At 37.7% G+C, this 13,040-nt stretch overlaps 1 protein-coding gene across 1 annotated transcript; it reads right to left on the reverse strand.

The window, feature by feature from the left end:
• Positions 1-2,306: 2,306 nt before the first annotated feature.
• LOC129893325 (uncharacterized) lies at positions 2,307-4,967 on the reverse strand. The gene is made up of 4 exons (XM_055968835.1): positions 4,469-4,967; positions 4,194-4,396; positions 3,820-3,961; positions 2,307-2,521 (listed from the first exon to the last, which is right to left on the reverse strand). Exons 1-4 carry the CDS (start codon positions 4,965-4,967, stop codon positions 2,307-2,309), a joined length of 1,059 nt encoding a protein of 352 aa, XP_055824810.1.
• Between the last annotated feature and the right edge of the window lie 8,073 nt (positions 4,968-13,040).

Raw genomic sequence — 13,040 nt, forward strand, 5'->3', positions numbered from 1 at the left:
TTGGTTTAGGCTGGAGCGGTGCATTGATGACATTTGGTTTGGGGGTACTCCCTATGATGCGCGGTTGGTCGATGATTCTAATTCGGTCCGATTCCTTAGCTACAGATACCCGGTTGAAGTCTGTGGTCTAACTTACTTGTGATCGGCTCCTTAGCTAAAGATACCCGATCAAAGTCTGTGGTCCAACTTACTAGTGTTCAGGCTTTCTAGCTACAATTTCCCGATTATAGTTAGTGCTCTAACTTACCCGTGCTCGACCTTTGGCTATAGCTACCCGATTAAAGTCCGAGGTCTAGCCTACTTATGTCGACTCATTAGATACAGGTACCCAATTTTAGTCTGTGGTCCATCTTGCACGTGGTTAAATTCCTGATTCTCTTATGAATCTTCAATTAAGTCTTTGTCTACTCTCAGTTGTCGGTTGAGGTGTTAGAGTTGGAAACAATTCATTTCAAGTAAGGGAAATAGTGGTATCTTTGTAATTCTTTTAGGTTCAGCTCATTCCCTTTCAACTATTCTTGCATCTGTCGGGATTATAGGAGTCTATTCAGGTGGTTACTTGTTATTTGTGCATGAGCATACCCGTCGGGTTTATGGGAGCCCAATAGAGTTAGTTAGATTCTTTCTCATTGTTTACAAGTACGCTCATGTACATACCCACATTTACTTCTTGTCCTATCTTTGATAGTGATATTTTGCTCATATTTTAGAGTACTTTTGCTTATCCTTGCTCAAGCGGCCTATAATGCCTACTGGGTACCTATTGTTTTGATATTGATTCTACACTCTGCATCTATTTTTATGATACAAGTCCGAGTACTAGATATAGGAATTGATTTGAGCCAGCTGCGGTTGTGATCGGAGGCGAGGGTGAGCACAGAGCGTCCTAGATTTACCCATCTCCTTCTGTACATACATTATGTCTGTCTTTTGCTTTTTAAGACAACATTATTTCCGTGATCCACTTTTGGGACTTGTACTCTTTATCCACGTTGTGGGATTTCACTGGGTTGTTGTTGTACATGTGACTTCCAAGTTCTGGAGGGATTTATTTTTATTTGTATATATTTAGTTGCTTCCACCTGTTCATGTATGCTCCTATTATTTCATTATTGATTTTAGGTAGCTTTTTTGGTCTTCTTCCCTGACATCTCATTACTTATAGTTCCGAGATATGGATTGGCTTGCCTATTAGGGGTTGTAGTAGACGCCATCATGACTTGAGAAATCGGGTCATGACAAGGAGCCATTGGTTTAGGCCAAAATGAAATATCTTCTATGAAATTCTGGAGCCATTTTGCTTCTTCACCAGCCTTGTCTAAGGCTATAAACTTAGACTCCACTATAGAGAGAGCTATACATATTTTTTGAGATGATTCCCAAGATATTTCTCCTCTACCAATGGTGAAAACGTATCCACTTGCGGACTTAGTTGCAGTTGACCGAGTAATCCAATTTGCATTATTATATCCTTCAACAACAACTGTATACTTATTATAATGCAAATTTAAGTTTTGAGTGTGTTCTAAATACCCCTAAACTTGTTTCATTTCCATCCAATGATTTTGGTTGGGATTACTTGTGTATCGACTCAATTTACTTATCTCACAAGCTATGTCTGGCCATGTAAAGTTCATGATGTCCATCAAAATTCCCAACACTCTTGCATAATCCAATTGAGCTTGACTTTCACCTTTATTCTTAGTTAGATCAAGGTTCACATCAATTGGTGTTTTGCACTTTTGTATTTTTCAAGTACCTTTTGGATATAATGAGTTTGAGACAATGCTAGACCTTGAGGAGTTTTGTGAATCGTAGTTCCCAATATCAAATCAGCAACTCCCAGATCTTTCATATCAAATTTACTAGAAAGCATATGCTTAGTAGCATTTATGTTTGCAATGTTGTTACTCATTATTACCATATTATCCACATAAAAAAAATAATGACAACTTTGTTTGGAGTGTCTTTAATGTAAACACATTTATCACATTTATTAATCATAAATCCATTTGCCAATATGGTTTGGTCAAATTTTGCATGCCATTGTTTGGGTGCTTGTTTTAGTCCATATAATGACTTAACAAGTTTGCACACTTTCTTTTCATTACCAGGAACCACAAAACTCTCGGGATTTTCTATGTAAATTTCTTCCTCTAATTCTCCATTTAAGAAAGCTATTTTACATTAATTTGATGGATTTCAAGATCATATACAACAACTAGTGCAATTAACATCCGAATGGATGTAATCTTAGTTACAGGTGAGTATGTATCAAAATAATCAAGTCGTTCTTTCTATCTAAATCATTTGACGACAAGTCTTTCCTTGTACTTGTCAATAGTTCCATCAGCTTTCATTCTTTTGAAAATCCATTTTGAGCCCAAAGGTTTGTTTCTTAGAGGAAGATCAACCAATTTCCAAGGATGGTTACTCAAGATTGAATCAATCTCACTATTGACATCCTCTTTCCAATAGGATGAGCCCACAGCGGACATAGCTTCTTTGAATATTTGACGCTCTTGTTCAAGAAGAAATGTTACAAAATTAAATCCATATGAGGTAGATATCCTTTGAAGTTTACTACGTCTTGGTTTCTCATTATTAGGTAAATTCTCCTTTGGTTCTTCTTGAAGTCGTTTGGACCCTTCACTAGAAAATTTAAGTCTAGTTTTATACGGATAGATATGTTCGAAGAACTCGGTGTTATCTGATTCTATTAACTTATTATCATGAATATCCGGATGTTCGGACTTGTGAACCAAAAATCGACATGCTTTACTATTTATAGCATATACAATGAAAACACACTCCACGGTCTTAAGGTCCTATTGTTACCCTTTTGGGTTTAGGAACTTGGACTTTAGCTAGACACCTCTACACTTTGTAATATTTCAAATTTGGTTTTCTTCCTTTCTATTTCTCATATGGAATAGACTATGTTTTATTGTTGGAAACTCTATTGAGTATTCGATTTGCTATAAGGATGGCTTACCCCCATAAGTTCTGTGGTAAACTTGAACTTATAAGTAAAACATGCATCCATTCCTTTAAAGTTCTAATTTTTCTTTCCGTAGTTCTGTTAGATTGAGGTGAGTAAGGGGCAGTAGTTTGATGGCTGGTTTCATTTTCCAAACACATTTCTACAAAAGGAGATTCACACTCTCCACCTCTATCACTTCTTATCATTTTTATCTTTTTATTCAATGGATTCACAACTTCAGTTTTGTATTGTCTAAATATTTCTACTACTTCATCCTTATCATTCAACAAATAGATATAACAGTATCTAGTGCAATTGTCAATAAAAGTTATAAAATACTTTTTTCCCACCAAGAGTTGGTTTTGATTTCATATCACAAATATGTGTGTGAACCAATTCTAAGGGACTGGAATTCCTTTCAATAGATTTATAAGAATGCTTAGCATACTTAGATTCAACACACACTTGACATTTTGATTTATTGCACTCAAAATTAGGCAATACATTTAAGTTGATCAATTTTCGCAAGGTTTTATAATTGACATGTCCTAAGAGTGAATGCCATAAATTATTTAATTGAAGTAAGTAAGAAGAAGTTTGAACTTTATTATTATCAACAACTATTACATTCAGTTTGAAAAGGCCCTCAGTGAGGTAGCCTTTTCCTAAATACATTTCATTCTTACTAACTACTACTTTGTCTGAAACTAGAACGCACTTGAATCTATTTTTGATTAGAAGACCGGCCAAAACCAAGTTCTTTTTCATTTTTGGAACATGACAAACTTTGTTCAGTTTCACCACCTTGCCGGATGTCATTTTCAAGAATACACTACCATATCCTTCAACCTTAGCCATTGCAGAATTTTCCATATAGATAGTCTCGTTAGGAGCAGCATGGGAATGAGTAGCGAGGTCTTTTCGGACCGCACAAACATGTGACATGGCTCCTGAATCAAGCCACCATTTTAGGATTTCCTACCAGGTTGTATTCGGTTAGCATTACACGCAAGTTTTCAACATCCCCATTTGTATCAACCATGTTGGTTTGACCTTTCTTCTTTCCCTTCTTGGGAGCATGACATTCCATAGCCTTATGTCCAATTTTTCCACAGTTGTGGCAGTCTTCTTTGAACTTGATTTTACTAGGATAATTCTTCAATGCCGAAGGTTTCTTCCTCTTTTATGATTTATTTGGACTATCTTTAACAATATTTTCTCCCATAAATTTTGAGTTTCTTCTAGCATTCTTCTTGGCAGCCTTGTTGTCTTCCTGGATCCTGAGACGAACAATCAAGTCTTCAAGAGTTATCTCCTTTCGCTTGTGCTTCAAATAATTTTTGAAGTTTGTCCATGAAGGAGGTAGTTTCTCGTTTAATGCCACTACTTGAAATGTTCTATTTATGATCATATCTACAATGGGTAATTTAAAATCAATAACACGTTCATCAATTTTAACAATAAAACTATTGAATTTAATCATACCTTCTGCCAGAAGATCATGAATAATGACTTGTAGTTCTTGGATTTGAGACATGACAATCTTGCTATCAACCATCTTATAGTCCAAAAATGTTGCAGCCACAAACTTCTTTAAACCTGCATCTTCAGTTTCATATTTCTTCTCAAGAGCATACCAGAGTTCTTTAGAGGTTTTACAATTACTGAAAACATTATACAAGCCATCTTCCAATCCATTGAGTATGTAGTTCTTGCAAAGGAAATCAAAATGTGTCCTTGCCTTAGTCACAATAAACTTTTCATTTTCAGGAGTTCCTTCCTCTATCACAGGATCATCTTCATTGATAAATCGTTGTAGACTGAGTGTAGTCAGATAGAAGAACATCTTCTGCTGCCAACATTTGAAGTCAATAATAGTAAACTTTTCAGGCTTTTCTGCAGTAGCCATTGCTATAGAAACTGGTGTTCTACTAGTTGAAGGAATTGTGTTTGCTTCAAAATATGATACATTTGTATCTCCCATTCTGTTTGACAAAACAAAAGTAGTGTTAAACAACAGAATAACCAAATAATGATTTTTGTTCAACTCGATGAAGTTTTTATATTCTTCAAGTAGAGAAAAACAAAAACTTTATTAACTTGAGGAAGATTTTATTTCTTCGAACCAAGTTAATCACTGGAGTAGAAAGTCTTTTGATTTTAGTTTCCAGCCCCCAAACAGAATATAAGATGAAGAAGAACTATACAAGTTGTTTCTAGTTTAACGATGAAGTTTTTTTTCTTCCAATCATTAACCGAATGAATCTTTAATACTGATGAAGTTTTTATATTATTCGAATCAGTATTAGATTCAGACAGAGTAGAAAACCATAAAGGTTTTAATTTCCAGAACAATTAGATGTTGGAAAAAAAATATTTAAATTTCCTAAGCTTGTTATCCTTGTATTAAAGTTAGTAAACCAGTCATCATTAATGGTGCAAGGCATGGCTTCTTCCACTCTACAAGAGGACTCAAGCAAGGAGACCCCCTATCCCCTACCTTATTCATCATTGGAGCTGAAGTTCTGTCTAGGCTTCTCAACAATCTTCATCACCATCATTTATACACAGGATTCCAGATGGAAAGAAGAGGTCCTCAAGTAAATCACTTGAGCTTTGCAGATGATGTGATCATTTTCACATCTACCAGCAACTTCTCACTTACACTGATTACCAAAACTCTTAAACTGTATGAAGCTATTTCAGGACAACTTATCAATAAAGATAAGAGTCAAACCATGATGCCACTGAATACTCCCTCTGGTGTGGTGGATAGGGTCAGCATGATCACAGGATACAAATGCACTCATGGCCCAATCACTTACCTAGGCTGCCCCCTATATATAGGAAGACAAAGGATCATATACTTCTCTAGTATGGTTTCTAAGGTTCTAAGCAGGATTAGGGGATGGCAGACTAAAATGTTAAGCTATGGAGGTAGAGTCACCTTGGTGAAATCAGTGCTGCAATCCATTCCTATACACCTGCTGTCAGCTATCAGTCCTACCAAGACCACCATGAATCAGATCAGAAGACTAATTGCTGACTTCTTTTGGGTATGGGATACTGAAAGAAGAAAATATCACTGGGCCTCTTGGGATACTCTCAGTTATCCTTATGAGGAGGGTGGTATAGGTGTTAAAAAATTAGAGGATGTGTGCTTATCCTTCCAATACAAACAGTGGTGGAATTTCAGATCAAAGAAGACACTATGGGGGGAATTCCTTAAAGCAAAATACTGCCAAAGGGCTCATCCAGTCATTAAAAAGTGGAACACAGGACAGTCCCTAATGTGGAAGCATATGATGAGCAACAAAAAGGATATAGAACCTCATATACAGTGGTGGATTAAGTCTGGAACAAGCAGCTTTTGGTGGGATGATTGGCTAGGGGTAGGTCCCTTAGCTTACCACAATGAAAGTCTCCCCAGATTGAATAACTCTATTGTATCAGAATTCATGGAAAATGGAGGATGGAATGAAGAAAAAGTAAGAAAACATGCACCCCCTCAGCTGGTGCACAGAATTCTCAGCACTCCCATCAGCTACAATCCAAATATGCAGGATCAAGCTTACTGGAAGCCTAACTCTCATGGTAATTTCACTTGTTCATCAGCCTGGGAGTTGGTAAGGAAGAAAAAGACAAGATCAACCACTAACAGCAACATATGGCACAATAGTATTCCTTTCAAGGCCTCTTTTCTGCTTTGGAGAGCTTTCAGACTTAAACTCCCCACAAATGACAGAATAGTAGCATTTGGACAGGATCCTGCAGCATGCTCCTGTTGTTATAGAGCAGGTCTTGATCATATAGAGCATATCTTTGTATCAGGTTACTTTGCACAACACATATGGAAGCACTTCTCAGGGTACTGGGGTCTGCAACACAGCAACATTCCTCTAAAAAACCTATTGATGAGGTGGTGGCTAATCAAAACTAACAATGAGCTACATAAGTTAGTAATGCAGGCCACCCCCATTTTTGTGTGTTGGAATCTATGGAAGAATAGATGTGCATGCAAGTATGGAGGCAAGAAGTCTAATGCAACTAGAGTAATATTCTCAATATCCAAAGATCAATATATGCTTATCTCCACTGTGTATCCATATATTGATTTGCCAAGTAATTGGGCAGATTTGGTTACCATGGTGGAAAAAAGCCAACATGAATTGAGAATAACCAAAGTATGCTGGACTAAACCACAGCCTACAATGATCAAGCTAAACACAGATGGGAGTGCCCTTAACAATCCAGGGAAGATAGGGGCAGGGCGCATTCTAAGGGACCATAATGGAGTGTTAATATATGCTTTTGCATCTCCACTAGGCTGTGGTTCTAATAACCAAGCTGAAGTGCAGGCAGCAATTATTGGTATTAAGTGGTGCCTACAACATGGATACAGCAGGGTAGCCCTTGAAGTGGATTCTGAACTTCTAATCAAGTGGCTCAAACAAGAGGCTAAACCTCCATGGAACATTGTTGCTTATACTACTGAACTGCAGGTATTGGTTAGAAAACTGGAGACTTTCCAGTTCAGGCATATCTTTAGGGAAGCTAATTACACTACAGATTCACTCTCAAAGGAAAGCCACATGAAAAGCTATACACAACACTACTACAGCTTTCAGCAGCTTCCAAGAGAGACCAAGGGACATTACAAAATGGACAAAGCAGGCATGGCTAGCTTCAGGAGAACCAAGATGAAGAAGATCAATCAACCACATTGAAGGAACTTCTTCATACCTTGAAATATTAACTGATATTAATAATGATAATCAGGTCCATTGAAAAAGGGAGAGTCTCCCTAATTTACTGCTCTAATAGGATAATCTCCTTACCAATAGATTTAGGATTTAGAGTACCTCTCTCCTCCTTTCTTTTCCAATTGCATATGCAGGTAGTTGCAGGTCTGGAAAACTTCAAGGTGAGCAGCAGCATGTGGATCCTTGGAGAAACAAACTTAGGTGCCCCATGGTGCAGCAGTAGCAGGATGAAACAAACTACAAGTGGAAGTTTGCCTAATCCAACTGCTGCAACTCAACTTTGGATGGCTGCTAAAGGATGCAATACCACAGGATCATGCATAAGGAGCCCTTTGTATTGCAATTTCAGCCTGCCTCTTACCTTACTCAGCAACAACATCCTGCACCAACAAAGTCACAAAACTGTAACCTTCAGGGAACACATACAAGACAATAGTAGTAGCTATTATAATCTGCAGAATTATTTGCCTTTGTGCTTTTCTGTTTGTTGGTGCAGGGTGATTTGTACCAAGTGGACATGTCCAAAAACCTCCAAACTTTGCAGGATTGCATCATATACTAATTTGGAAAAGCTCAATAAGTTTCAGCTCAAAAGAATAATTGGAGACGTTAGGCGAGCGACTTTGAAAAAATCAGCAGTCTTAAGCCTAAAGAGAGAGAAACTTGATAATTGGAAGCTCCAGCTTGGGAGTCAAGCCTTCAAAATTTGCAGGGATAAAGAAAAGGCCATATATGCAAATATCATGAAGTTTCAGGTCAAACGGATAATTGGAGACGTTAGTCGAGCGACTTGGAAAAAGTTAATAGTTTCCAAAGCCCTTACTGAGGTCCCCTCCTGTTTGCTAGTTTGTGCATGCCTTGTCTTGTTTGTTTTTGGTTGTTGTATTATTTCAGGATCCTGGAGTGATGTATTCATTAACCACAAATACATAGAGAAAAGCAACAACACAAATTCCAACCACCCTGCAGCACTTAAGCTTCAGCAGGTCAGCATGTGCAGGGTGAGATGCAGCATGAGGACCTGTCCAAATGGCTCCAATCTTTGCAGGGGTTCAGAAAATAATATATTGACAAGGCCCAAGAAGTTTCAGCCCAAACGGACAATTGGAGGCGTTAGGCGAGCGACATTGAAAATTTCAGCTGCCTTAAGCCTAAAGAGAGGGCTTTTCTTCCAACTTGGGAAAAAAATCTCCAAACCTTGCAGAACTAAAGAAAGGGCTGTTTGGACATATCTCAAGAAGTTTCAACTCGATCGGATAATTGGAGACGTTAGTCGAGCGTCGTTGAAACCCAAAGCTCTCTTGGAGGTCCTCTCCTGTTTGCTAACTGGTGCAGGTTCCTATTTGCCTTTGGTTGTTTGTTGTATTGATGCAGGTTGCTGGATTGATTCATCAACATGTAATAACAACAACTACATAGAACATATCACAAATACAACTATCAAATCAAATACAATCTCCAAACCCCATGCACAAGGACCATCCTGCTGTTTGTTTGGCTATTTCCTACCTAGGATTAGAGTAGCATTTTTCTTTTTCTTTCCTTTCCTTCTACCTTTTGACTGTGCAGGAACTTGTACACATGCAACATATCAATCCACAGTTGGAGGGCCAACTATGTGTGATGCATATTACAGCAGTGGCATGATGGAGCAATTCACTATTTGGAGCTTGCAGCTTGTGGAATTCCTCCATGCAACTAGAACTCACATCAAGGGGTTGGTGCTGGAGTGTCAACAACTGAGATTGGATAGTATGCAGGCACACAAGAACTCTCCAATAGCTAAGCCACCATCTATTAAACCTCCTGGCAGTAGCAGCACCCATCAACACTCATTATGGGAGTCTAATCTGGGAGACCATTGTTCTTGTTTGTGTGGTTGTTTAGTTGTGAATGCAGGCTGCTGGAACATCAGAAGCTGCAAAATCCATGAAGCTGCAGTTGCAGATATCATGCCACAGAGTGCTGAAACTGAATTTGAGTGGAAGCAACAACAACTTCACAGATGTGGAATGCAGCAGCTACAAAGACCATCAACAAGAGGAGCTGCAACCAGCCACAGCATCCTTGCAGCAAAGAGTGATATTTGGGACTGCTTTAGAGAATTATTCCCCATTTCACATTCTGATCTGAGGAGACAACAACATGGCAGCTTAGGAACTCAACAACACACCAACACTACTCTCATGCCAAATTCCTTGATGCAGCACCTGCAACAGCTCCCCTACAACTCAAGCTTCCTGGAGCTCCTGGCTATGTCCACTTGTTATGTGCAGGAACAGAAACATGCAGCAACAAGCACTGCAGCTCAGAAGGACCATCTACAATTCTTGTTAGCATGTTGTCTTGTTTTTGTGAACATGTGCAGGTATTTTAATGAGCTGAACACTTCAAAGGAGCTGATCACTCTATCTTTGGAGGCAACAAGAAGCTGTGTACAGTTCCACAAAGAGTCAAACAGAGGGAGACAACCTTGTACTCAAAGCCCATCCTGGTTGGCATATAAGGTACCTTCAAAGGAGCTGATCAACTCACCTTTGGAGGCAACAAGAAGCTGCCTACAGGATTGCAACAGCCCTCACAGATCTTATACTTGTTTGGCTCTTTGGTTAGTTGTTTGGGCAGGTACACAATGTCTCAGAAAAAGGGAGAAAACAGCAACACATGCCCCTTCATGCATACCAGATGCATTCCATCAACAGCTGCAACAGCTAACTTACATCCAAGACTCTTGGAAATCCTTTTTGGTTTATTTGTGGATGTGCAGGTACATCCCTGATCAGCCTCGACAGAACTGGAATCATGCAAAGTGTAAGGCACACACTGATAGACTTCCAACCAGCAACTCAAGTCAGGGTTGCACCACATACAAAATGCATTTTACAAATATTCTGTCCCTCAGCTTCCTTAACTACAATCCCAAGCAAGATGACTGCTATGGCTACATTTACTTCCTATCATTTCATCCCCCTTAACTGTGATTGTTGTTGCTGCAAACTTCCTTGGACCGACTTGGTACGACAAGACTAAAAAGAGCAAAGATGAAAAGAATTTTCCCATCCCATGCGAGATAGAAGTTTCGTATACTTGTTCTTCTTCAATGTAGCTATGTCTGGTACGTAGCATAGTTGGAATAGGACTAGTGTAGGTTACTTTTCTTTTTTCTCATGGAAGGGGAGAGTCTCCCTCATTTATGCTTTCATAGTTGAATTGTACCGGGAGGAGTCCTCTCACAGGTTTACTGCTTTCTAGTTATAGTTAGTATCTTTTTTGTATCGGGGATGAGTTAGCCGACCTTAATAGGTTAGCCGACTTATGAACCACCATAGGATCGGAGGTAAGGTTTATGTCCCCCTCCTTGTATTTTTAATTTGATTATTTATGTTAAGGCTTGGGGGTGTTGCCTAACCCCTGACTGTGCACGAGAGGTGGGAGCCTCGTGTAGGGTCTGTTCCCGTAAAAAAAAAAAAAAAAAAAAAAAAAAGTTAGTAAACCAGAAAAAATAAACATGTAAAGAAAAACAATATCCGAATCCAAAAAATTCACTATATGTCCTTAAAGAATTTAGTCCCCTCACTGTACCAAGGTTATGGATTATTTCCTCCCAGAATAAAACAGATAAAACATTAAAGAAGTAGCGGTACCTCAAATTTCTTCAGTTTCAGTGAACTCAAAAAGTAGCAACGTAATCACACAATGACATAACTTTATTTGTAAGAAAATATATGCAGAAGAAAAGAAAATTCGACGTTCAAAACTGAGAAGAGGACTCTCTATTTATTGCCACCAAAGGGTTTGAATATGCCTTCTCAGAACAGTCTCATCAGTTCAGAATAGGCATAGTGTCTTTTGAAAAAGAAATATCTTTTCGGAAGGAACAGGTCCTTTACGAAATATTTCTGCAAACTTTAAATAATCTCTTTTAGTTAATTTGGTTATTTAGTTAATTTTTGGAATTTAATTAATTCAAATTAATTCGTAAATAAATTAATAATAATCTATAATTTTGAATTAATACTGAATTAATATTCAAAAAAGGAAATCACTTAATGAGATTAATTTTTTATCTAATAAATTATCAATCAATCATATCATTTGTCAAAGTCGAAGCCGAACCGAGCGAGCTATGACAATGACGAAGCGAGATGGCACCCTTTACTTAACCCTTTTTGAGTTAAAGGAAGTCTTTCCTAATATAAGGACAAGACTTTTCCTTTCTTCTACCAATGAGAGAGAAATGACTTTTCATGTTTTTTTCACTTGGTTCCCCCATATTTCCTAATTCTTATTTCTAGTTCACACTTCACTTAAACCCAATAATTTATGTCAGTAACATTTCCACTGTTTAGAAAAAGAATAAAAGAAGAAAATTGCGAGTTTAAAAAATGGCGGTTGGTTTGTGACCTTGGCTTTGAGGATGAACACTTGTTGTTTCCATATTCAACCCTGATTGCAGCTTGAGTGAATCTTGTTTGTTGCCTAGCTAACTTGTAATCTATACCATTAACAACCTCTCTAACTGGTTTCCAAAACCTCAGACCTCATATTTGATGTATTGTTCTCTTATTCAAACAATCATTGAGCTTGTCAACTACAATAATTTATTTTGAATATCATTCCTTCTTGAATCTTGTCACCTTAGATGTGTTGGCCATACTTCACTTTGCCCATTTGAAAAATTGGTAGCAAACTTTGAAGTCATTTGTTGCTTGTTTTAACACAAATTGACTCAAAGAAAAATATAAAATCAATGCAAAAATAAAAAGAAAACAATATTATTTTACACGAAGTGTCTTGATTGAAAATAAGAAAAGAAAAGGCTCTTTGAAATGGTGTAGTCAGCTTTAATGATCATGATAAGCATTTTGGATTAAATGACCTAATCTGTCTAATCAATCTAACTTCATCCTTGTCGAACTTTCAACTTTTGAAGTCAGACTTCTATAATCCAACCATCACACTAAATTTAGGCTCACATTTTACTTGTACTGCCTCGAAAGGTTCTCACCAACAAGTATCTCTCATTTTGTTTGTCTCTCACTAACCATCGCCTTACAGTGCCCATGAGGATTTTCACCAATAAGACTCTCTCTCATCTTTCATTTCTTACGCAAACGACATGATACTTTTCCTTACTTGATAATCAACAGTGAAAGTTTGCTAGACTTGTCATTCTAAAAAAAATTGATCAGAAGGTCTTTCTTTGAATTGTAATGTGACTTTTGGACAGGGTTAGGAAAAAAGAAGAGAGCCTGAAAGCTCAAAAATAATACTTCTAATAGAGTTAAAACTTA

Source organism: Solanum dulcamara, chromosome 1 (genome assembly GCF_947179165.1).
Source record: "Solanum dulcamara chromosome 1, daSolDulc1.2, whole genome shotgun sequence".
Classification (NCBI taxonomy): Eukaryota; Viridiplantae; Streptophyta; class Magnoliopsida; order Solanales; family Solanaceae; genus Solanum; species Solanum dulcamara.